General features: G+C 35.2%; 1 protein-coding gene across 1 annotated transcript in view; it reads right to left on the bottom strand.

Moving 5' to 3' along the window:
• Positions 1-27,541, bottom strand: part of MROH9 (maestro heat like repeat family member 9) — a 198,207-nt gene that overhangs the window by 66,877 nt on the left and 103,789 nt on the right. Inside the window, exon 2 of the mRNA XM_057727196.1 lies at positions 2,426-2,505. Within this exon, the coding sequence (XP_057583179.1) occupies positions 2,426-2,505 (80 nt within the window). The remainder of the gene's footprint in view (positions 1-2,425; positions 2,506-27,541) is intronic.

The raw sequence follows: 27,541 nt of genomic DNA, 5'->3' as shown, positions 1-27,541 counted from the left end.
ATGCAAATATATGGGTCAACATGGGCAATTATCAGCAAGCATGCATTTTTTGGCCTACATGTAATTTATTTTCAAAAGAGCAGTTATTAAATTACTGATGTGTTTTACAACCAGCAGCATCTTAGAATTGAGAACTGCAGTGTAAATCCTCTCTTATATTCCAAGATATATAACCAGGTGTTATAGAAAGAAATTGAGAGGAAAGAATAAGCATCCCTCACAAATTACTGTATGCTTTTGTTAAATCCTTGAGCGAAATATGTTTTTCAAATGTTAGAGTGAAGTGAGAAGTAGAGATAAGCCAAATGTACTAAAAATTTTTCTTGAAAATGTTTTATTTCTTCCTATTTTGAAGCAATAAGTATTATGTAAAATCAGTAAGCAAATTTTTTGCAAGTATAATTTCAAGAATCACAATTGAATAAAGGAAAGTAGATGCCTCCTAATAAAACATGGGAAAATCATATTAAACATGATCAGAAATAAATCAGGAGGGTTATAGTAACATGATACAAGTTTAATTCAAATGAAAGAGTATTAAGAGAGATATATACAATTATTATAAAGTAATAAAAGGCATTGTTATTAATACAAGATCTCTCAAAGCACATAAAAGCAAAATTGAAGATTTATTAAACATAATTATTAAAAGATAATTTTGTAAAAAAATTATTGAATTATTAAAGATATAAGAAGAAATACAGATCTAGGTGAAGAATAAGCATTCAATTATTAGCATATGGTAGGTGAAAATTAAAATTCTGCAAAAGAAAAGATCTTTAATATAATTAATAAGGGAGTATAAATAAATTGTATTCGATGAGGTAACAAGTATTATCTTTTTACATAATCATGGAATGCTAATAAATATTTTTCATATACTTAGCCATAGAAAGTTTCAACATATAAAATGGTATATATTTCATCCTCTAATCACAATGAAAAATCTATTTTAAAAATTAGGAAATTCAAAGTACTTAAATACTATCAAGATTTTTTCTTATTTAAAATGAGAGAAAAATAACAAACTAAGCATATAGTTTAAGATTTTAAAAGGACCAAAAATACAACCAAAGAAATGAAGGACATAAGCAAAAATGAATACATTATTTTAAAAAAAGGAAAACAGGAAATAATAAGTATAATGGCATGTTTAAGTAAAGATTTAAAAGACAAGAAAAAGAGGAAGCAGGAACTAAATAAAAATTAAGAAGGATTAAATTACTTAAAAAAAGAAGTAAGCTATTATATGGGTTTAATAGTAACAAATAAAATTTATTTGTATTACTAAATTGTATAGCTATATATGAAGATATAACATGTGTAAATCTTTATGTACTAAATAATACTTGGTCAAAATATGAAAAGCAAAATCTATAATAAATTTTAAAAAATAAAGGAAAACTATTATGTGGGAGATTTTTAACCCATTTAAGTAGATCAAAAAATTAAATTAAAATATAGAGGAGATTCTAATCCAGGGTCTGCCTTTCCATGAACCCTGTAAAATAATATAATTGGCCAAATTTTGCTTACATGGATCTATGTACATACGTATGCGTATCTTCTAGGTGACTAGGCTTTGATGAAACACATATAAGTGCAATTCTTATGAAGAACAAATTGACACTTAAAAGCTCTAAGAAGGTTCATCTCATCTGTATTACTTTGGGTTCATGGGACAGAAATGCCAAAAAAGGATTAGAAGTACAAGAGATTTCCAAAAGAAGCAGAGACGGAAGGAAGGAGGATTAGGATAGGCAAAGTCTTGGACTGCAGCAAGTTCCAAGGAGGATTCATTTCAGCCTGGCTGATGGTGATTCCTCAAGCTGAAGTCACCCATTGGAGTTGCTTGTCTTACCATGTTGGGTCATTTGTGGGACCAGCTCACAGACTGTGCTTGTAAATCTACACAGCCAGCAACTGGAGCTGTCGACCAATGAAGATCCCCCACAGCAAGGCATGTTCATGGGTTGCCTATCACCTAAATCAATAACCTTACTCTCAGAAGAGTATTTCAAAGAAGTATTTCAGAGCAGATACAATCTTTTATGTACGAGAATGATTATCATAATGTTGGTAAAATATAATTTACAAAATGTCAAAATTTGGGAATATTCTGTTGCCATTAAAAAGAAAATATGATTTTACAGAAAAATTAAAAATTAAAACAAAGCACAAATGAAAAGTAGTATAGAAAATTGAATGTGCAACCTGCTTATGATTCTGCAATAATTAGATTATCTGACTATTCTTGCAATGCAGAAGGATTTAAAAAGAACATGAGAAATATAGAACTAATAGTTGCTGAAATAGGGTGGTAGAATTTGGAGTAATTTTTTATTTTTCACATTTCTGATATGTATCTATTACATTTTAAAAGTATTCAATCAGTGAAATAAGAGAGCATTAAAGTTTATTATACCCGGAATTCGTGGCCAGGATCATGGCTTGATTACTTAGCAGGGCTGAGTATGTATCCCATAGGCCGGTAGCTCTTTGTGCCTGTGAGTAGCAGGAGAAAGAAAAGAGTCAATGATGACAGACCTGTGGGGCTCATAACATCATGTGTAATTCTGTCTTTTACAGAGACCAAAGGGACCAAAGTGGACTTGAATTATAAACCCAAGGATTTATAGAAGTGTTGAAACCAGACAAATGGTAATTTAAACCTACACATGATACTTAATGCTGGCCTTTTACAGCCAACCACTGTGCTTATATAATTAGCATTTCCAGACAAAATTTTGTTAGGAATGCTCTTTACCAGGTGCCCTCCTATACACCACTCTAACAGTTAAGGGCAATCTATTCAGTGCGGAATCTATCTATGAAGATACCAGCAAGGTAATTTAAGTCAGGTCTTACTGAAGAATGTCCACACACACTATTATAGAATAAGGACCATGTACAGGTCAATGTATAGGTGTCTCATATAACTATTTAAACTTATAAATGATAATCAATAGGGTTCCATTAAGAATTTCCACTGCTTTATTCAAGAATTGCAGAACTGGAGAAGGCCTAATAGAATAGCATCTCTTTTCCTCTGCACATTCCACTCTTGTTCATGCAATGTCACTTTCTTTTATCAGGCCCATTAGTGCTGTTTATAGAAATTCTCAGTCTCTATTTCTGAAATAGCTCAAAGTTCTCTTTTAGGTAGTGCTCTATAATAATGATATTTCAAAGGGAATTTATTCCCTCCAGTGCATAGACAAATGACTGCTCCTGCTTACTTCTCACCCTAAAAAAAAGCCCTTTTCTGTTTGCTCAGTGCTGCTCCACTGACTCCAGCATTGAGTGTCCTCTGGGATCTATGTTCTGCTTCTGTGGAGCATAAGAGCAATCTTTTTTTTTTTATCCATTTTGTAAGTATCTTTTTTAAATTAATTAATTAATTAATTTTATTGGCTGTGTTGGGTCTTTTTTGCTGTGTGTGGGCTTTCTTTTTTTGTTGCAGTGAGTGGGGGCTACTCTTCGTTGTGGTGCGTGGACTCCTCATTGCCATGGCTTCTCTTGTTGCGGAGCACGGGCTCTAGATGTGTGGGCTTCAGTAGTTGCAGCACACGGGCTCAATAGTTGTGGCTCACAGGCTCTAAAGTGCAGGCTCAAAGTTGTGGCGCATGCACTTAGTTGCTCCACGGCATGTGAGATCTTCCTGGAACAGGGATCAAACCCATGTACCCTGCATTGGCAGGCGGGTTCTCAACCACTGCACCACTTAGGAAGCCCCATAAGAGCAATCTTGATGGATAGAGCTATATGCCTGTCTATTAAGTCTGTATTGTGGACTGCATTGTTTGCATTTTGTGAAATTTCCATGTTGAAACCCTAACCCCCAATGTGATGATATTAGGAGGTGGGGCCTTTGGGAGGTGATTAGGTTTAGATGAGGTCATGAGGGATAACCGCTATGATAGGATTAGAGCCTTTATAAGAAGAGACATGAGAGCTTGCTTTCAATTTCTCTCTTCACCATGTGAGGATGCAAGGAGAGATGACTGTCTGAAAACCAGGAAGAAGAATCTCACCAGTCCTGAATCTGCCATTTTTTGATCTTGGACTTCCCAGCATCCAGAACTGTCAGAAATAAATTTCTGTTGTTAAGCCACACATTGTCTGGTACCATGTTAAACCCACCCAAACTGACTGAGATAGTAAAAGAAACTTCCTGATTGGCGATCTGAATTAAAAAATAGCATCTCCCCACTGGGGATAAGCATCCTGCCATGACCTTCCTGGGAAGCACCACATTGATCATTGTCCAACACGTCTTCTCTGGGCTGTGCTCAGACTGAGTGGTGCAGAGGGCTTATTCTCCTTTCTCTAAAATATTTATATTTATATCTAGTGTTGATTCCTAACAACACCAAACATGATTTTACTTAATCTTAAGACGATAATTCTTTGCTATGTTATTTATTAGCATATTGAATATTATCATTACCTAGCATGGAACCTTCTATATGGCAGACAACTCTCACTGTAACATGGAAGTATAATGGTGATTTGTCTATTTTGGAAGACATTTTTGTCCTTGTCACCACTTTAATTTGGCCAGGAATCCACTAGTTGTGTTTCTCTGGGCAGTGACTAACTGAACTTTTTGTTTGATATAAGCAATCAAACCTTTGGCAGTATTGCCCCAATGGAAACTTTTCTTATAGAATATGTTCTAACTGGGCTTGAGTCCTTGGAAATTAATTTGTAACATTTTAGATCTGAATCACTGGTTCTCAACACTGGCAGTACATTAAGGGTTAAAAAATATTGATGTTGATTCCTGGGCCACATCTCCAGAGATTTGGATTTAATAGGTCTGTATTCAAGACCAAGCATCAACATTAAAAAAAAAAAAAGGCTTCCAGGAAATTTTGATGTACAGCCAGAATTGAGAAGCCCTTTTTAATCCTGTGGTTTGCTTGTACAGTAACAATTGTCATTAGGTTGATCTATAATAACGTGGACCTCTGCTTCCCTTCTGTTAGCTAGGATCTCTCTTTTTCATGGGGCCACAACTCCCTCACCAACTTATTGTTATGCTCATATAACTTTAGCATCACATCTTTTGTTGATTCACTGATTTACAGCAATATCTCTTCCTTGTTATAAACATGCTTTCACCTGCACCATATATATTGCTAACATTTATCTAATTCCAAAGCCAATGCACACATTGATAAGCATTAAGGATTGTTTAACATGCACATACTGGTTCTCCAGAGGTGTCAGTATAGGGAGTTATAGGATTTAGCCAGGAATTTCACCTGCTTTTCCAAATTATGCTTTTTATTATTGTTCAGAATATATAACGTGCTCACCAGTGTTCCCAGAAATTCTTCAGTGCCTCCTCTGGGGAGATATGATTATCATTCTGGCTTTAACTTCTATTATATGGATAAGTTATCTTTTATATAATTTTCAATTACTCTTTAATCACTCTGGCTCTTCACTGGAAACCCACAGTAATTGATAAAACAGTCACAGTCCTGGAAATCTGTACTTTGTAATATATTTGATAACACTGGATTCTACAGCCAGTCTAGCGGGCCTTAAGCTTCCTTATTTATTATTTTGGCTTTGTTCTCTAAACTATCCATCTGCTTTTTGTATATATCTTATATCATTGACAGTTTTGTTCAATACCGCTCGTCATTCTTGGCCAGAAGAATTGGAATTGTGCCAACTTGACTAGTTTCTTAAATCTCAGATGTTTCAAATCACATACAGATAATGTGTGTTTCTTATGCCACCTTAGCCAGGGATAAAATGATATTATTATAAGAATCATTCTTAGGGAATTTGAACTCCCCTCTGATAATTCCCAAACTACCCTGGGAATGTTCAAAGGGAGACATGGACTTGGTCTTCTAGAATACTATGTGAGTCTGTACTTTTTCCTTCATCTCTTGCTCATCAGAATGTCTCCTTTCTCTGACAATAGCAAAATATCAAAAGTGCAGAGAGACAGGGCATCTGAATTGAGGGCATGAATATCCAATGCCCTTACCTCTTAGGCTTCCTATCTTGTGCTGGTGCCTTACTGAAGGTAGTGATGCTGTTGCTGATGTTCTGGTGTCCCTACCAACACTGCCAAGGCCAGATACTAAGAGAGCTGAAGGCAACACCCAGAATAAATTCACCCCCTACTCCAAAACCTACTTAAATTATTTTCTACTACAGCAAAAACACCAGAACCAGCATAACTACACTGTGCACTCCCAGTATTGTAGTTCGTACAGTTTTCACTTGTGCTTATACTCATTCCTTACTTATGACTTAAACTCTGGGGAAGATTGGTGGGACAAATTCCTGAAAGTTACTGTGCTTTTATATTATAGGGTAATTATATATTATGGGGCAATTATAGAATTGCCCTACTCCTTTTTTAAAAATTAATTACTTTAAACTAGTTTTGTGCCTCCACTGTCTTTCCTTAGAAAGTTATTTTCCAAGGAGTTGTGGGGCCCTTAACTCCACACACTATTGGAAGGCCTACTTCACCAAATCCCCAGACATTTTAGGGTCCCAGTGTCAACATAGCTTGGCTCATGATGGGACCCCAAATACACACTTCCCTCATCAAAAGCCTTTGCCATCCTTACAAATCTCCCCTCTCAACCAAGAATCTTGTCGTGGAAGGATGAAGAACTAGATATATCTCTGCAAGATCGAATTCCCAGGATACAGACATTTTCAGTTGATCATCAGATAGTTATTTAGTGTCTACTATGTACCAGGCACTGTGTTAAGCAATGGGGCTAGAGCAAGGGCAAGACAGATAGTTTATGCCTGTAATCTCAGGGGAAAGCAAACTTGAAACAAAGGAAATTGGTAAGTGTTCAAAAGAGGTATTACAGGGATGATTAAGGGAAGTTAAACTAGCAGAGGGTGTCAAGGAAAATTTGTTTGCCTAAGAAGTTTTAAGCTCAAACTTAGAGATCATGGGGTTCAAGAGAGCAGAGGAAGAGTTTCTCAGAGAAACTCTAAGGGCTAAGAACTTAACTTGAGAAAGGGTTTGTTGCATTACAGACATGGTTTTCAACCCTCAAAGGGTTGAAATCACTGAGCCTTAAAATCACTTGCATCCCTTCTAAAAATATAAATGTGTAGACTTCATCCCACACAAGTGAATCAAAATCTCTGAAGGTGTGACCCCAGCAACAGTATTTTTTTAAAAAATCTCCACACGTAATTCTAATATGAAGCCTGAATTGAAAACCACTGTATTCGAGGACATGAAAGGAAACCACATGGATGATGCAAAGAGAGTAAGGAGAATGGTAAGTCATGGGGCCAGAAGGGCTGAATCACAGCTGGTCCTTTCGTGAGCTCTTTCATGAGTAACAAAGATTTACTCCTCATCTCTAAGGACAGTGGGAGCTATTTAATAGAAGGAGGAACAAGATCACAGGGCTGCTTTGTAAAGATCTGATTGAATGAGATAAAGTTGTTTTCAAGAGAAGGTTATTGAGGAGAGAGATTGTAATAGACAAGGATTGTAATATTGGTAGTGGAAAAAGAAAGATAGGTAGTGACTGGTAGCAGTATCAAATGCTGCTTTAAGGTCATACAAGAACGAGAAAATTATTCGTTGGATTTGAGACATGAAAGCCAGTGGAGACCTAGGTGGGAATAACTCAGTAGAGGGTTTCTGTATATGCCCAGACTGACAAGTGGTCATGCTGAGTACTCAGCTCAAGTCTCACATTTGGATCTGAGGTCCTTAGCTATCTTCAGACACGAACAAAGAAAAAGACTCTACTAGCCAAAGATTACTTTTCCTTTTAACATGACCAAAGTCAACAAGTGAGACTCTCAAAAGAGCAAGTTTGTATTATTGTGGCAAGACCATTTGTTTCCATTTCAGAACCATGTGTGCTGGGTACAATACTTGTCATTTTACTGATTCTGGTGTGACGTATTAATACTCATTGAAACTTGATATTCTATGCCTAGAGACCTTATACCTTTCCCTTTATCATTTTTCTCAGCTGTATTTCTCCCCTGGTGCTTTCTTTGATTTCTCTACCCCAAACAGAGAAGCGAGCATTTCTTTTGAACTACATTATTATTGATGGCTACTAGAGTATACTCTCTTGAGGGATGACTATAAAAGCAGAGAACCTCCACAAACACAGAGACCTGAATATCCCTCACTTCCTTAGTGGGGAAGATTTCCACTTTCTTTCATTGGGAACAGCAAAAAGAGGAACTTGTTTTAAGCTTAAGTATACATGGACATCATAACCAGTTAGTATGTCCAATATCACTGCCTAGTAATATCAACCTAGTACTGGTTAAAGTGTTGTGTTTCTTTGTTGTTGTTGTTTTAATTTTTAATTGAAGTATAGTGATTTACAATGTTGTGCCAATCTCTGCTGTACAGCAAAGTGACTCAGTTATACACATATAGACATTCTTTTTTTTAATATTCTTTTCCATTATGGTTTATCACAGGATATTAAATATAGTTCCCTGTGCTCTACAGTAGGACCTTGTTGTTTATCCATCCTACATGTAATAGTTTATATCTGCTAATCCCAGGCTCCCAGTATTTCCCTTCTCCACCCCTCTCCCCTTTGGCAACCTTAAAGTATTGTTTTAAGTCCAAGTCTCATTGTGACTTCATTCCAAAACTTGTTGGTGATTGCCCACTTTGGAGCCTTATATTCATAAACATTCATTTCAATATCTGATAGAATTCGCTGATAAAACTTACTGGTTTCTTTCCCTCTCATCTTTTTAATATAATTGTATAAGCCCTCAAAACTAGTAATGCATAGAATTATTAGTATGTAAATATAATTTAAAAAACCTCGAGCAGAACAGGTAATGAGAACCATCATGTTCACATCACCTTCAGTGGTTCAAGAGGATGAGGATTCCTAGATACTCTCTTATTTTTCCAAGCCTACTTATAGCTCCTTTCTCTAATATATCCCTAGTTTAGACCTGGATTAGACCTCTGGGTTAGGTCACTAAGGATTAGTGTAATGACATAAACATTCTTCACAACTCTTCTATGATATCCATTGAAGCAGAAAGTTTTTATTCGACATAATTAATAAGGTTTAGCCAGCTGGTGATGCAAACCTTGTTTCCTAATCCCCACATCTTAGAAAAGCCTATAGAACAGGCACATATTTTAGAACAATTTCAAGTCAGATTTACCCAGGCCATCCAGGACTTTGCCATCTGTTATGACATTATCCACTTTGACAATATTAATGATATCTATGAACACTAATAATTCTAGGTGGTTCATATTAACAAACTACTTCTCTATTCAGTATTGAAAGATTCCCCTTTAAGTGAATAAATCTCCAATAGGCAGAAAATTCTTTGTTATTATCCTCATTAGTCAATGTTATCTGGTAGCTGGAAGTGATAACACTGACTTGGCAAGTCTTACGCATGGAGAACAACAAACATTCCAGCAAGTAGTCTAGTAACCCCTGAAGGCAGGATAGAGGGTATTAGCTCAGTGATTATGTTAATATGCATACATTAAAAAAACTTCCACATTTCTTTTTACTGTTACTATTGGGCAGACATTTAACAACAGCAGTTAGAATGAACCACAAAGCTACATTTTAATTATATGAATATCTAAGGTGTTAATCTCTCCTCAAACAGTCCTCCTAGAACATTGTTGAAACTGTCTTGTCAGTGAACATTCTGACGTGTCAAATCACCAATACACACAACTCAATCCATCCACCAGGAAAAACTCTTTGGTTCTGTCCTAAATTAATTCTTCAGCATGTTTTCATGTGTCTCAGATAAAAGCCATGAGATCTTGGGATTTCTTAAAATGCTACAATACAATATCTAACAAATAGGCATCTTAGAAGGAAAGAATGAAGAAAACATAAGGAAGAAAACTGTCCAATAAATAATGCAAGATAATTTTTCAAAGATAAATGTCTGGAATTGGGCCTTCCCTGGTGGCGCAGTACTTAAGAATCCACCTCCAATGCAGGGGACATGGGTTCGAGCCCTGGTCGGGGAAGATCCCACATGCTGCAGGGCAACTAAGTCCGTGCACCACAACTACTGAGCCTGTGCTCTAGAGCCTACGATCCACAACTACTGAAGCCCCTGTGCCTAGAGCCTGTGCTCCACAACAAGAGAAGCCACCACAGTGAGAAACCTGTGCACTACAATGAAGAGTAGCCCCCACTCACTGCAACTAGAGAAAGCCCTCATGCAGCAACGAAGACCCAACACAGCCAATAAATTAAAAAATAAGTAAATAAATAAATAAAATTATATAAAAAATAAATCTTTAGATTGGCATGAGTAAGTCCCTAACATATTTGAATAAAAATACACCTAAACCTATTTTTATGAAATTTCAGTTTAGCCAAGATGAAGAAAAATCTTAAAGTCTCCCAGAAAGAGAAAACATATGACAAAGACTAGAGAGAATCAGATCACGAACAGATTTTTCATTGGTTATACTGGAAACCAGAAAAATATGTCATGCCTTAAATTTTATTTTTTAGAGAAAATGATTTGCCACCTAGGTATTTTTAAAAACTCATCTATATTGCATCATTTTTTAAAATGGAAACATACCACTTTTGTAAAACTAAAAAAGCATTTGAAGTTGATCATATATCCACTTCACAGACACACACAAAAACTCTAAGTTCCCAAAGACAGCGATTGTGCAGATCATATTCTGCTGCAACAATGCTATGAGATTATATGTTAAAAGTAAAAAAATAGAACAACAGATATCTATATGCAAAAAGAAGAATTTATATTCCTATCTCACATCTACACAAAAATAACTCAAAATAGACAATAGATCTAAATGTAAGAAGCTAAAACTATAAAAACCTTTAGAAAAAACACAGGAGAAAATCTTTGTCACGTTTGGTTTAGGCAAAATTTTTCTTAGATACAGCCTCCAAAGCACAGTCAACGAAAGAATAAAAAGATAAACTGATCAATATACTAAAACTTTTGGTTCTTCAAAAGACACAATTAAGGAAAGGAAAAAAATCAATGTACTGGGAGAAAATATTTGCAAATCATATATTCTATACCCAATAACTGTAAATCTATAAAATTTCCCTAGATAAATAATTAAGAAATATTTAAGGTATACATGAAGAAAAAACTTTACTGAAGATTCAGATGAGAGGGAAAAAATATGTTGCTGATGACAAGACAATAATTTAAATAAATTCTCCATAAACTGATCTATAAATTTAGTGCAATTCTAACCAAATGCCAAAAGAAATTCTGGGAGAAATTCCACAAGCACAGTCCAAAGCTCTTCTGAAAGTGTAAATGAGTAAAATTAGCCAATTCATTTTTGAAAAAAGAGGAGTAATTTGATAAATTTGCCTAATTAGATATAGAAAGAGTTTGAAAGAGTTTGTGTTAACTAGCTGAGCTATCCATAATAGTTGAAAGGTGTGATAGTTTCTTTATTGCTGTGACTGAATAGCAATGACTATTCCTGCTGAAGCTGCTGTTACCATCTCTCAAAGGCACTGATAATGCTGCTATGCTTGCTGACAGAGTCCCGTGACTGCTGATACCCATCATCAAGAGAACTGGCTTATTTCACTTAACATAATACCCTCCAGGTCTATCAGTGTTGTTGCAACTGGCAAGATTTCATTCTTTTTTTATGGCTGAGTAATATTCCATTGTATATATGTACCACATATTCTTTATCAATTTATTTGTCAATGGACAGTTAGGTTGCTTACATATCTTGACTACTGTAAATAATGCTGTAATGAACATGTGGGCATATCTATTTTTTCAAATTAGTGTTTTTGTTTTCTTCAAATAAATACAAAGGATTTGAGCTCCTGGGTCATACTAATATACTATTGTAATTCAACCATACTTCAATTTAAAAAGAGAGACAAAACTAGCATTGCACAAAATATGCTCTCACTTCATAGCAAAAGCCACAGGTGACCTCATTCTCTCTCACCATTTTAGCTACTCATTGTTTCTCTTTCTTTTACAACAGCCCCATCTTTCTAGGACCCAGCAGCTGGGGCTCTGCTATTGCGAGATTCTTCCCCCTCTGATACCAGCCCATTGTCCTTGAATCACACTTATGTACATTACCTTGATAATATCTTCACACAAGATGTGTTCTTCTCTCACAGACTTTTCCACCCTGGTAGTTCTGTCTCATTTGGAGTGGTCCAGACATGCCTGAACTCTAGCAAGACTCAATTTAGGCTCAAACTGTGACCTCTACATGAAACAAATTTGCTTGTTGTCCCATGAACCATTTGACCATCTCCTTTATATAAACAACTATTTCCAGCCTAAGTCTATGTCATTCTCTTGACTACAATTTGGTTTTTGGACTTGATCTTGTCCATAGCTAAATGAAATATAGACCCTGCTTCTGAAAAACAAATTAAGAACTGAAATTGTAGTTCAGTTTTAACCTTCTTAGGACTATATTCTTACTTTACAGGCTTAGCAACTGTCTTACTGATTCCTACTATGCCTCCAGAGAAAAACTGGTGAATCTAATGAACTTGCTTCTATAATATAAATAGCATAAATTAACTCCTTAGGTTTTCTAGATTTTCTGTTCATTTCATATTATCAACAAAACTCGTCACCCTATTGGCAATGATTGTGTTTGGACTATTCTATTTCTCCAACAGTGTATACATCCCACTAGATCAAAACAAAGTATATTTATTTTTCACTGATAGCAAATCTCCACTTTGCAATCCCTAATAGCAATGAATCAAAAGTTTCAAATTCACATAGTAAGATGCTCTCTATTAATTTACTTTATTAATTAATATCCCCCTTCCCCAGAGGGTGGCTGAGAGACAAAGAAAAAAAATCCAATAATATAAAATTAAAATAAAGATAAAAATTAAGATAAAATTGATGATTTCAGGATGAGGGACATTCACAGAAACACATAGTAAACAGCACCTTTACAAGAGCAAGAGATGGATTTCAAATTTAGATGCAAATGCATAGATTGCTCCGGTGATGAAACTTAGATTATCTATAGAAGCATCATTTTGAATAAACTTTGAAGCATTATACCTGATTTGTTTAAACATTTTAAAAAGTATGCCCACACATGTATAGTATAACACAAAAGTTTCTAAGTCTTTCTCTATCTGGAGATAAAACAGGCAGATGTAAGAGTGCTAATAACACTGTTTTGGCTGAGAAGACTGGAGACTTGTTCTTTTTTTTCCCTGTAACTCTTCCACTGTACTCTATCCCTCTCTTCTCGCTGACCCCCACCCTATATTCCCTCCTAGAGTGTTGTCTCCCTTATTGACTTCTAAGTCTGATTTCATGAATTTTCTGTCTCTTTTGTTTATTAAAACAGCTTCACCATTATCATTAATGCTGAATCCTGTTTATTTAAAATCTTCAACCTCATAATTTATTCACAGGTCTTCCTTGATCCCAAGGGCAGGCAAGATCCTTGGTTTTAGGGTTGACACAGTGTAGCTTGATGCTTAGACCAGTGACTCTGGAACCAGATTCCATGAATTTGCATCCTGCTTCTGCCACTTAAAAATTATGTGCCAAGGGGCAGGTCACCTCTTGCCTCAGTTTCCTCATTTGCCAAGCAGGGATAATAGTAATACTCACTCTGTAGGACTGTTGTGAGGATTAAATGAGTTTTTCATGTAAAGCACTCAGGGCATGACTAACATGTAAATGCTACATCAGTGTTAGCTATTTTTACTATCATTGGAGTGGGGAATGGGGTTTCCCTCTCTCACAGCTTCCTTTGTCCCCCGTCTTTATTTCTCTGAGGTTGTAGCTATGAACTGGGAAAAAATATTTTTCTTTTCTCGTCTGCCCATGGCATGACTTGTTGTCCTCTTCCTAGTGGTCATTACTTCTGACCCATTTTGGTGGGAAGCATTTCCACAGTGATGAAGGAAGGAAGGATAACTGTTGCAGCAGACTAGTCAGGAGGTAAGGGTAGATGGGAAAAATTGTGGGATGGGTCAAAGGTTTCATCCTTTGAATTAGTGTTGAAGGTCATTTCAGGGGCACACAAGGGTGAGCAAGAATATGACTCTTCTGGGAAGAAAAAGCTAAAAACAGTTTTCAACCAAACTGCCCTTTTCCCCTCTTCCACCTACCCACACAAATATATTTTAAACATCGATCGTGACAGGCTTGTAATGGAGACAGTGAACAAGTTTGTTTGTTTGTCCCCCCCCACAGATTTCAGTTATATTACTATCCTCATAAATAGCACTTACTATTCGGTGCCATATGACACTGGACTGCGGATTCTGGAGACTAGTTGCTAGCCGGGGAGAAGAAGGAGACTAGTTAAAAGGGAATGAACTCTTACCACCTGTTGGAGCATATCTCCAAATCTAAAGCTTTGTATGACCTTAATGGCAAAGCCCAACAACGATAGTACATGCACACAAACACACACACACCCCCCTTCAAATTTATTACAAATATTACTGAACAACACTTAGCATGCAGAATACAGAGCCACATTAAAAGAACAATGAACCACAACCAAGTGGTATTTATTTCAAACTTACAAGGATTTCCAACAGTAATTGTGAAAAAAATTACATGATAATTTTTATTGAGGCAAAAAATTCTGATAAAATTTTAAATCTATTCTTGATAACAATTCTTAATAAAATAGACGTCATTTTCTTAATGTGACATATAAACACAGAAGCTGGAGTCAGATGTAATAAGGAAATAATTAGAAGCATTCTCGTTAAAGAACAAGACAAAGATGACTATTATCACTGCTATCATTTGCCAGTTCTGGACATTCCATCCAATGTCATTAGAAAATAGAAAGGAATAAGTATATTAAAATTGAAAAGAAAAAGACTATATTATTTTTAAATTATTTACTTCATGGGAAAGAATATGAGTGCGTTTTAACTTTGTCTATGATATCAGAATGATTCCATTAGAATTGGAGTTATCAATGACTGAAATGTTTGATGAAACTCCCTTATAAAACCTTTAGAACTTGGTATGTTTTTGCTTGTTTGTTTGATGGTGTAGCCTGTTGATAATTATTTTTATTTCTTTCACTTTAATTGTTCTGTTTAAATTTTCTAGGTCTTCTGTAATTCTTTTTTTGAAATAACATCTTTATTGTGGAATAATTTTAGATTTACAGAAAAGCTGCAAAGATAGTATAGGGTTCTTGTATACCCCTCACCTTGTTTCCCCTAATGTTATCATCTTACATAACCATGGCACATTTGTCAAAATGGAAAAAGTTACATGGGTACAATTTCACTAACTAAACTGTGGACTTTATTTTTCCACTAACGTACTTTTCCTGTTCCAGGATCCAAACCAGGACCCCACATTCCATTTAGTCATCATTTCTCCTTTGTTTCCTCTGTTCTGTAATTATTTTGTAATCTTTCCTTGTTCATGAATTTGACTGTTTTGAAAAGGGTAGCTGGTCAGATATTTTGGCTTGCCCCTCATTTTGCATTTACCTGATTGATGTTTTTCTCAAGATTTGATTGGAAATATAGGTTTTGGGAAAAATATCACAGAAGTGAAGTCCTGTTCATCATGAGAAAGGATCAGATTTTGAATGTATTCAGTAGTTCTACTATGATTCTCTTATCAAATTCAGGGATGCAGCTTCATCTTTGTGTACGCCTTCTTTCCTTCTGCCTTCCTCGGGTTTATTTTGAAGTTCTTTTTCTAAATTCTTGTGGCTACTTGACTCACTTATTTCTATCCTTTCTGGTTTATAATTCTATGTATTCAAAGCTATAGCTTTTTCCCTGTGCCCTCTTTCAGCTCTATGCTATAGGTTCTGATATGTAGTGCTTCAATATTCTGTAACTTTTGTATTAACTTTCTCTTTAACCCAAGAATTGTTTAAACTAGAATACCTTATATAACACATGGTGAGGTGGTTTTTTTGTTTGTTTCATAAGTTTATTATTGCTTCTAATTTTTTTTTTGCATTGTGATCAAAGAATATTTCTGCTATTTCTACATTTTGGAATTTATACAGAAATTTCTAGCCTAGCATATGGTTATCTTTTGTGGGCATTAGAAAAAAAAGGACATCTGATGCCCTTTTTGTGGGCATTAGGGAAAAAAAGGTATATTCTTTGTATTCAGGAATGGAGATTCGTATATGGGTTTCTCCCTCTTTCCTACACACATAGATACACACTTACCTTTGTCTGAAGTGTATCCTAAATTCTTACTTGCTTTAATACTTCTTGATGACATGCCGACAGAGGCGAATTAAAGCCTGCTACTAATGCTGCAAAAAAAGAGTACTTTGTATCAGTACATAAACCGATAACTTACATATAGCTCTGTTTTGCTTTATGAATTTTGGTGCTACTATGTTATATGGTACGTAGATCATATTAATTTTTGATTACTGTGTAAGAAGTTACCACAAATGTAATGGCTTTAAAAAACCCATTTATTAGACAGTTTCTGTGGGTCAACAAGGTCAGGCTCTGCTTAGGGTCTCACACAGCTGGAATCAAGGTGTCAGTATGAATTGCCATCTCACTTGAGGCTCAGAATCTTCTTCCAAGGTCATTTAAGTTGTTGGCAGAATTCGGTTCCTTGAGGCTGAAAGACTGAGGATCCTGCTCTCTTGCTGACTGTGTCCAAGGGCATCTTTCAGCTGCTAGAAGCTGTCTGCAGTTCCTTTCTCTGTGGCCCCTTCACAGGCCTTCTCACACTACCAATAGGACTTCTGTCTCCAACATCTAGACTCAAAAGGATCATGTGATTACATCACGCCCATTCATAACATTCCTTTTGATTAACTCACAGCCTACTGTCTAGTGAGCTAATTACATCTACAAAATACCTTTTGCTATATTGTGTAACATAATCATACCCCATCATATTCAGAACTCCAGCCTTTATCTTCCCTTGATTTTTTAGCTTCTAGAGGAGTGATTTATACAAGGCATGTGTACCAAGAGACAGGGATATTGGAGGACATCTTAAAATTCTTCTTACCATGTGGATTTTATAATTATTTTATCTTCATTATGGTTTAGAGACTTTCTTCTTGTGTGATGCTTTTTAAAAATCACATTTAATGCTTTAAAGCGTAATTCAAACCTAAAGTCAAGGTTGTCTGAATTAAGATCCTGACCCCTACTTTGTTGTTGTTGTTGTTATTTACATTTTCTTGGCATACTTTTCCCATCCTTTTATTTACAACCTTTTTGAGATGTTTTGTTTTATAAATGTCTCTAGTAGGGTCGCATATTTATTGCTGGGTTTTATTTTCAATTTAACCAGACTCCTTTCCCATTATAGATGAGTTCAATCTGTTTAAATTTATTTACAAAACAGATTTTGGTCTTCCTTTTGGTCTGTCTTTTATGCTTTTGTTGTTGTTGTTGCTACTGTTACTTTTAAGTTCTTTATTATTTGGTATTTTTTTCCCTAACTTTCTTTGTGTGTGTACATGTGCATGTGTGTGTGTGTGTGTGTGTGTGTGTGTGTGTGAGAGAAAGAGAGAGAGAGAGAGAGAGATGTGGTGTGTTTTTGTGTATTTCTTTATTATGAAAGCTTTATATTCCTGTTGTGATTATGATTAAGAAAACTTTAGACCAAATCTGTTGATGCCCAACTGTGAGCAAAGATGAAATTTGTTCATTTCTATTTCTTCCCCTTCCTCATTCCCTATACGATTTTAGTTGATTAAGTTACTTGGTGAAAACTTTATGCCTTTTGTTTATATTACTTGATGATTTATGAATCCCCTTTCAATAATAAAGAAATCAATGTACTTACATTACCTTCCTCCTTATTTCCTAATTTTCCTGGGTTATTAGTTACATAATTTTTATACTTACAAGGTTTATAACATTTACATTCAGCTCTGTAACAATAATCCCCACTTTTCTTTAAATAGATTCCATGCACCCTGCCATGCCTTCTCTATTCATCTCCTGTTGAGCTGAAGTTCATTTTCTTGAAGGGAAATGAACTTGAAGAAGGAAATCACATTCCTTGAGTTCTTTCATGTTAAAAAACATTTCTCACACTCCCTCTGAGTTAAAGTCAGCCTAGGTATAACATTCTTAGGCCACAACACTTTCCTCAAGGATGTTATGGGTACTGTTACATTGCCATCTAGTATTCCTATGGAGAAGGCCGAGGTGAACTGGATTTATTCTTCTCCCAGAAAGGTTATTTGAATATTTTTCTTTTCCTGGATTGCCAAAGCATTCCTTATCTTTGCAAATTAGTAACTTTACTAATATAGCTTCTTTGATTGTCTAGAGTTAATTTTTCTAGGGGCATAGTCTGCTTTTCAATCTATATCTTCATGAAAAGTTATATTAAAACTTTGAAGTATTTTTCCTATCATTTTGATTCTCTTCTTTGGTGACACCACTTATGCTTATATTTCTTTCTTAAAGTCTTTCCAGCTTACCTCAATCTTGTCCTTCATGCTCCTTACCATATTTTCATCAATGCTTATTTTCTTCACACTATTTCCAACATGGCCTTTGTTTTTGTGAGTATATTTTTTTCCCCTCCACTTCTGTCCGAAGCTGCACTGTTTTTCCCTAAATTCTTATGTGTCTATTTCGAGATTATATTTTACAGATTAAATTGCTTCATTAAATTATAAAGCCTTTTTAATCTGTTCTGTGATGTTTTTCTAGAATTATTTAACTCTCATTATTTTTATATTATATTTCTGCTTTTTTCTTATAAACTCTTTTTTTAATATCCTCTTTTGATTCCATTCTGATGATTACTCAGTATTGAATGAGATGAGCTACTCTCAGATCAAATGTTTGATGGACTTCCGAATGGAGAAATTCTCCTCTTGACCCAGAACTGTGGGTATAAATTTGCTCTTTTAGATTTACTCTTCCCTTGCTATTTGATCTGGGCAACTCCAGAATTTACCTCCTGCATCCTGACCTCCCTGCAACAATAGCTTATATTTGTGAATTCTTATAGTCCAGCCTCACCAGCTTATCTTTGGTTCAAACCAGAATGAAAGGTGTTCAGTGCGCATATTCCATTTCCATTTTTCCATCGAAGCTGTTCATCTGGCTTTCCTCATGCCTCCATCCCCACCAAAAAGCATTATTCATCTTCCAGGGAGGTATCACTGAATCCAAACATCTGAACAAAAGCTTCATTCCAGAGATGTCATATTTACTCACAATTCAGCTATGTTATTACTGGAGTGTTTTCATTGTTATTTTCAACATTCCATATTTACTAAATGTATATTACCAGTCTACCCTATCAAAGACTTAGCTTTAGCAAAAGTTTGCCCTTTAAAATTCTCACAGGATTGAATATAGATATGAAGAAAATTTAAAACAGATCTAGAATTTTCCCTGTGATACAAGTTTTCCTACTCTGTGTTTTTACATGTGCATTATTTGTTTTAATAAATAAATTGTGACTAACATTTTAAGAAATTGATGTTTAAATTAGTCTGATGAGCTTTTCACCAGCTGATGAATTTTCTATTTCCTGACTCCTTGAAATTCAGCTTCATTGAGAAAAATAAAATGTTTCCTGGAGGGGAGTTCAATTTTAGAGCTTAAGTGCTTTAGGTGAGACCAGTCTTTGAAGGTGTAGACTGCCATAGGTTAATATAAGTGCTTAAGATGCCTGTGAGGCAGAAGAGATGTGTTCAGATGGTAGAAAAGAAGATAGACATGGAGTTAGGAGATTAATTAACAAAGATGAACTCTTCCAATTGGAAAATTTGGTAAGAACTTTAGAGGAGGGCCCATGGTGAGCATATCCATAAGTCTCTCTTTCAACAGAACAAAAACTAAGTAGTCAAGGTTAGAAAGAAGACAGGCTTTTGACTGACTGAAAGATTAATAGAAGAAAAATCACTTACTTGTGTGTAACTTCTCTGTAATTGATAGAAGGTAAGGTAGTGAAGAGAAACTCAAGTGTTTTGACTCTTAGCCAAAGGTAAAATATTCTATCAACCAAAGGAACCCTTTGAGATGTTGTCGCTTGTCATGACAACCATATATTTCAAAGATTCCATTCTGGAATGGATGTGGTTCTTGCCTAGAAAGTGTTGACATGCCCAGGTGGCTGGTAATGCTCACTGTCACTCCTAGGAAGGGAAGCTCCTGGTTCTTATGTTATGACCACTGAAAGGTAGCTCTGCAAACCAACAGCTTGCTGGAAGCTGGGCGGAGGATATGAATAGAAAATTCACAGAACAGGAAAACTGAATGTTCAATAAATATTACAAGACGCTTAATCTTCCTCAAAGTCACAGAAATGCAAGCCAATAGAATACCATTTCACAAGAAATAAGTAAAAGTAAAATAACTAAAAATAAGTAAAAATTTTAGAATTGATTATAAATATTGGCAAAGATATAAGAAACTGGAACTTTCTTACACCACTGGAGGAAGTACAAATGATATAGCTACTTTGTAGAGGAATTTGTTACATTTTAGTAAAATTGAAAAACTGTAACCCAGAATTTCTAATTGTTGGTCCATATACACAGCAACATTTGTAGAATTGGTGTACTAGGAGGCATGGGGAAGGATGTTCACTTAAGTTATAAAAATATATATATATTTTTATATTTATGAAAATATGAAATTATTTTCATAACAAATTTAAGATATAATTTACATTCCATAAAATTCATGCTTTTAAACTGCACAACTCATAGTTTTAATTATAATTACAGACTTGTACAACCATCAGCACTATCTATCTATGCACCCATATTTATAAGAGATATTGGTCTGTAGTTTTCTTGATATGTCTTCATCTGGTTTTGGTATCAGGGTAATGCTGGCCTCATAGAATAAGTTGGACAATGTTCAATATGCTTTTATTTTTTAGAAGAGTTTATAAAGATTGGTGTCAATTTGTCTTTAAACTTTTGGTAGAATTTACCACTAAAGTTGTTTTTTTCTGGCATTTTCTTTGTAGGAAGATTTTTGATTACTAATTTAAGCCCTGTTATAGTTCTATTCATTTCTTTTCTACTTCTTGAGCCAGTTTTGATAGTTTGTGTCTCTCTAGAAATCTCTCCATTTCATGTATTATGTAATTTATTGGCATGAAATTATTCAGAGCATTCCCTTATTACCTTTTCAATTTCTGTAAGGTTTTTCTTAATTTTTGAAGCATAGTTTTGCCAGATAGAGAAATCTTAGTTGGCAGTTTTTTTTTCTCCCAGACCTTTGCATGTCACCTTACTACATTCTGCCATCCATGTTTCCGATGACAAACCAGCTATTAATCTTATGACAATATCTTATACATGATGAACTACTTTTCACTTGTTGCTTATAAGATTTTTTCTTTGTTTTTGGCTTTAGACATGCTACTTAACATTCTTTGAGCTTCTTGTGTGTATAGGCTAATGGTTTTATTTATTGATTTTTAGTCAAATTTGGGAAGTTTTTGGCCATTATTTCTACAAATATTATTTCTGCTCCTTTCTCTCCTCTCCTTCTATAACTCATATTAGGCATATCTTCGTATACTTGATGATGCACCACAAGTCACTAAGGCTTTGTTTATTTTTCCTCATTCTTTTAAATTTCTGCTCTTTAAACTGGATCACATCAATTGCCCTCTTGGCAAATTCAATGATTTTGCCTTCTGCTATTCAAATCTGCTGTTGAGCTCCTCTAAGTAAATTTTTCATTTCAGTTATACTTTTCATTCCAGAATTTCTATTTGGCTGTGTTGCATAATTTCTATTTCCTTTTTTGATATTCTCTATTTGGTAAGAGAGGCGTTGTTTTTCTATTTTCTTTAAAAACATGGTTTCCTTTAGTTCTTTCACTATATTTATAACAGTTTATTAGAAGTCTTTGTCTAGTAGGTACAACATCCGGTTTCCTCAGCAATAGTTTCTATTGTTTTTTCTTCCTATATAGAGGCCGTAATTTCCTTTTTCTTTAAATCTGTCATAATTTTTATTAAAATTTGTATATTTAAAATAATTTAATAAAGCAGCTCTAGACATCATATTGCTCCCCCTCAGGGCTTGTTGTTATGCTCGTTATGGTGAGTGTTGGCAGTTTTATTTTGTGAATGTAGTGACTTTCTGGGACTAATTCTATAAAGTCTATTTTTTTGGTCATATATGGCTACTGAATTCTCTGTTCAGTTAGCTAATGATTGGATAGAGATTTTCTTAAGGGTTTTGAATCAATAAGTCTCCCAACCTTTGCCAAGAAGCTCTGTGTGTGTGTGTGTGTGTGTGTGTGTGTGTGTGTGTGTGTGGGTGTGTAGTGATGGTGTTGAATGCTTTCTGCACTTCCAGCAGTTTACAACACTGCCTTTTCCTCTTGATTGCAAAGAGACTTAAGGTTGCCCAGAGGTAAGAGATTAGAACCTTCTCAGGTCTTTCCTTGGCATGTGCAGAGCCCTGAACATGATTCCCAGAAATATGTCGGAGCTTTCAAAACCTCCTATGGGAATCTCATTTCCCAATTTTTCCTTTTTTGGTCAGCCTCTTATTGTCCCAGCTGGTATTGCCACCTCTGGGAGCTACAATGAGGAACAATTGCCACTGATTAGTTTTGGCAGATGCTCTGGGATTAAGGCTGTTTGCACTGAAGGACCTCTGAATCAGGTAAAATAATGACAGGTCCTGTGAATGGTACCTTTTCAGGGAGATAACAAAAATGTCAAACAGTGGTGGTTCCCTGTGGGAGATCTGTAAATATATTCTGCCTTCTCTAGAAGTGGCTAGACTGTTGATTTTCACAGCTACTGTGATTTTGGGGTTGTTGATTTTCAGCCATTTTTAAAAATAAACACATCTTAGATGATTTCAAACATTCAATTAATTCCCTTAGTTCTAAAAAAGTTGATTTTGCTGTGTTCTCATTGCTTGTATGGAAGAATAGATTTTTAGAGTACTTACAAAATATTTGCACAGCCTTACTTTTAATAGGAAAAAAATCAGAAAAATATGTTGTAGTAAGAGAATGAACAGGTAAATTGTGACTTCTTTGTACAAAGAAACTCAGCAGTTAAAATAATGGACTCAGATTACATATCTATGCATGGATAGCTATAAAAAACAAATAGTAGAATGATACATATAGTAAAATAATATTTTACAATTAGAACACATAAAACACACCAATTAATATTTTTGATATGTGCATATTTTGAAAGAAAATTATTTTTACAAAACATGGGCTGGGAGGGTAAATTCATGATAGTGATGGGAATTTGGAATGAAATAAAAAAATAAGAGCAACTTTCCCCATAATATTTTATTTATTTATTATTTTTAGTATTTATAGTATTGTTTATCCTTCATAATATTTATTCTTTTATGAAGAAAATATGGACACCTGAGTGTTTGCCATATTATTTTTGTGTTTTCCTCTATTTAAAACTTAGGCAGAAAGAATAAGAAAGTCATAATGGGTTGGATTCTTCTGTTCCCTGGGAACTCGACTCGGCTCAATTTTTTATAATCTGTGGGTGGATAGAAAACAAAAGACAAGAGTAAGATAAATAACTGCTGAATCACAACTGGGTCTGTTATAAAATGATTTTGAAATGGCTTTGAAATCTGGAACGTCAAATTCTGGTTTTCACTTTGCTTTGAAAAAAATCACAAGTTCAAACCGGGCAGAAAAATGTGAATCATTGGCTTCTTCCTCCCTAAAAATCTTCATACTCTGTCTCTGCTCCAGTCAGGGAGATCAAACAAGTGACATTGTTTCTCTTCTTTTCTCTACAGTCTTGGTTTGCAACACCTCTGTATCTTCCAGGGGAGAGAAAGACAGTTGCTTTAGGATTATAACCACTTGAAAGAACATAGCACCTCTCTCCCAGGGATTTCCGACATCCCATTGATGATACCGGAGCACAAATATCAATTTTATTTTACAAGCAGGAAGTGGGAGTATCTGATTTGCTATGATGCAAAGTAATTTTTCTCACAGACTATTTGACAAGGGTAAAAATGAGAAACAAATCCAAGCCTAGCCCCTCTGGGCCTGTTAGCTGGAGAAAGCAGCAAAGCAAGTGTTCTCATTACCACGTGGAACCACTAGGTGTCACTAAAGATAAATTTTGTGTACATTAGAGATAAACGTAAAGGCAAGTGAAATTCATCGTGTTAATGGAGAAAAGGGAAACTTCCACCTTCAGTTGACACAATGGAAAGTGGCTTCCCTCTAGCTCAATACCCGTAGGACATGGTTTCAGACCCTGACATATCTGTGTGTGGACCCATTTGGGTTGGCAAAAGCATTTAGCAGAAAAATAACTAAATGATCTCACAAAACTCAAGAAATATGTTATAGAATGACTCAGTTAATAAAATGGGGTTAAAATTCCAAACCTCAAGTGATGGAGTCCTCCTGGGAATTGTGTCTAAAATTTTGACAGCTGCCGCCAGGTGGCAGTGAGTCAGAGAAACTGAATTCTCTTTAGACAAGGAAAATTGAGATATGATTTTTTTTTCAAATTAATTTCTACTTTTCTCAATGATTTCCCCCCTTTTATGTCTTTATTCTGAAAAACATACCTGGCAAATAGTATGAATTCAATACATATTTGTTGGCTGAATAGTATGAACCAAGGGAAGGAAACTAACATTTATTTAGTTCCTTAAATTTTATGCCTTGTTCTCTACTGCTTTCTGGCATTCTTTTTCTTTTTTTTTTTTTAAACACACTCTTCACCAAAAACCCTGATAGGTAGTTACTGTAATCATGGCTGTGTACAAGCAATACTCACAGGATATAATGACAAATAATCTTTACTTTTATTTCTCATTTTTCCTTTAAACTTTATTCAGTAGGGAAGCTCTTTCCCTGCTCCTGGATAAAAACTTCAGTCACACCTATAACATTTCTGATCTCCTGTTGCTACTAAAACGTCCTGTGACCTCTTTAAGTAGCAGAACCTTCACAATTTAGTAATAAAAACTGTCCAATTTCAAGTAAACCAACTTATTTCACTCAAAATCACAGTGTCTCCTCCCCAAGCTAGGGCTGGTGGTGGTCTGGCAGCTTCCAGAAGGGACTAAGTTACATTTCTTTTTCATGCTCAAGTCCTCCCAACTCTCTCACATACTTTGGAGAGTGTAGGAAAGAAGAAGAGATGAAGAGGGAAGTAAGTTAGCTTTCTTTGAATGGTGCTTTTTGAGATATTCAGATGTCCCCACTAGAAACATTTGGCTGTACTTCCAAAGATGCAAGCTAAGCATTTTCTCTGGCTGGACATTCTCTCTCAGTTTTTCATAAACTTTTGTTTTCTTTATTGTATCTCAAAACTTTTCTTTCATATACTTTTCTTTATTAAATACTGAGGCATTCCCTTCTTCTTCTACAGTAATAGAATTCCCAAATTTTAGCTGAGTTAGTGATGACTTGTGATAAGGACTGCTTTTCCCAGCCTCCCTTATCATGGTCCATGTACAAATTCTTGAAGCACCCTTAGGTGGAGATGCTTGCTTTGATTTTCCTTTCCTCTTTACTATCAGCTGCAGCAAGGACACAGTCACTGCAGACTGGATGATGAGGTGGAAGCCCTGTGCTGAGGGCCTTGGCAATCATGGAGCTGACTTGGCAGCTTTGTCTATATAGGCTTTTTTCATAGAGATAATTAAACCTCTAGTCTCCTGCTTTATGTTTTTATCACTTGCAGGCAAACAAAATCCAACTGATAGAAATACACAAGTAAATGAGACAATTTTAAGAGAGCTTTGTTAAAAGTCAAGAGTAGAAAAACAGCCTTTACTCATGCATCCTGACTTTTATCACTTTACGTACATGACATTCTATGAGGTTCTGAAAGAGTGTACAAAGGTGAAATAAGGAAGATTCTGCCCACAAGAGGTCACTCTCATCCCCTTCTCGCCCTTCCTGTACCAGACACGGGGTCACACCCTGAGGCTGATTTCTTCTCCCACATTTCACAGCTGCTGCTTCTCTGTTCTCTGAGGCAGCAAGCCTTGTTTTCTTCTTATTAAATTTCAAGAATATCTATTGACATCTGGGGAAATAGGTCAAGAAAGAAAAAAGAATGTTACCATAGGTTTTCATGCTTAACTTCTTATAATTTGATTTCTTTTATATAAATTATATATTGTAATGTGTTACAAAAAGTTATAATAGGAAGTTAGGGTTTTTTCCTAAGATGGTCGGTTCTCTGTCAGGTTCTGAGACTATTTCCCTATGTGACTTCCAGTTTAAGGACATGCTCCATGAGCAAAAGATTCTATAGTCACTGTCTTCTTTTGCAAATTCATATTGCACTTTAGCATATTACATGACAGAGTACCCCCAAGGTACTCTCAGAAATGTATTTAACTTTCTTTAACCTAGCATTTTCCAATCTCATTTGATTATGGGATTCTTTATCCTACAGCATCTATTAACAAATGTTAGCATAGCACTCTCTGCATCCTGGGATGTCACAGTCCTCCTGCTTCCTGTGGCAATGACCCATGAGTTTGATCACTAATTGAATAATGGGTCTTTCCTAATTTGCAGATAAAAGTTAGGCTCATGGAGAGAATTTCCTTGGTTTGAAATAATTTTCTAATAAATTTTGCTTAAATCTTTGGTATCAATTATTCATTTTCAGCTTGACAAAATAAATGAACAAGTAACAAGCATTATTACTGGAAAAAATTTTAAAGAATCAATCATACCTAGATTTAGGCTTATTTTTCCAAAGTAACAGTTTCCATGGTTGTGATTTTATGTTATACATATATGGTATCATAGATTTGTCAGAAAATTATTTGTACATCTTATGATAAAATACATTTTGACACTATCTTGTGGCGAATCTCAAATGTACAGCTGAGGAGCTAGAGAACCATCACACTTTGGATTGAATGATGGAAGCTTGAAAGAACAAGAAGGCAATCGGGGGAGGGATTTGAGAGAGGGGGAGAAGAGAGAGAGGAGGCATTGCTTTCCTATTAATGAAAACATTAAGAAGTCCATCCTTCCCACATTTATAAACTGTCCTAAAGAAATGTCCTTGTTTTCTCCTCCCATGAGTCTCCTTTTTTTCTCTTTTCATTGTGTTTCAAGATGTGAAGGACATGGTTAAGATGAGCAGGGACCATTCTGATTCTTTTATGACCTAGCATCTAATTATAAGAATGCTAAATGTATGAAGCTAAAGATAATGCCTAATGGAAAACAATACCTAATGGAAAAACCGATTGGAAAGTAGGATGCTGGCCCCATCCCCAGCATGTCATTATAGTTTAGGTCCATTGTATTTGACTTTTTATTTAGTTATTTTAAACTTTTCTTTGAATTAATAACAACATTTCTTTAAAACTACAACTATTATGCCACATTTTTGTAAAAAAACAAAAAAACAAAAAAAACTTTCCACCTTCACACTAAAGAAAAATTTCCAAACAATAGGCCTCAATTTTTTAAGTGCTCTTTTTGGAAAAGTGGAAATTTATTGGGGCAGAGAGTGTGAGGGGGATAGACTAATTACATCACATTGTCATGTAGACATGGTAATTCTTAGGACATATCACTGAATTTAGAGTGAA

The sequence above is a fragment of the Hippopotamus amphibius genome, chromosome 3, assembly GCF_030028045.1.
Source record: "Hippopotamus amphibius kiboko isolate mHipAmp2 chromosome 3, mHipAmp2.hap2, whole genome shotgun sequence".
NCBI lineage: Eukaryota > Metazoa > Chordata > Mammalia > Artiodactyla > Hippopotamidae > Hippopotamus > Hippopotamus amphibius.
Note: the sequence above shows the minus strand (reverse complement) of the source record. Positions and strands in the feature narration are given on the sequence as shown.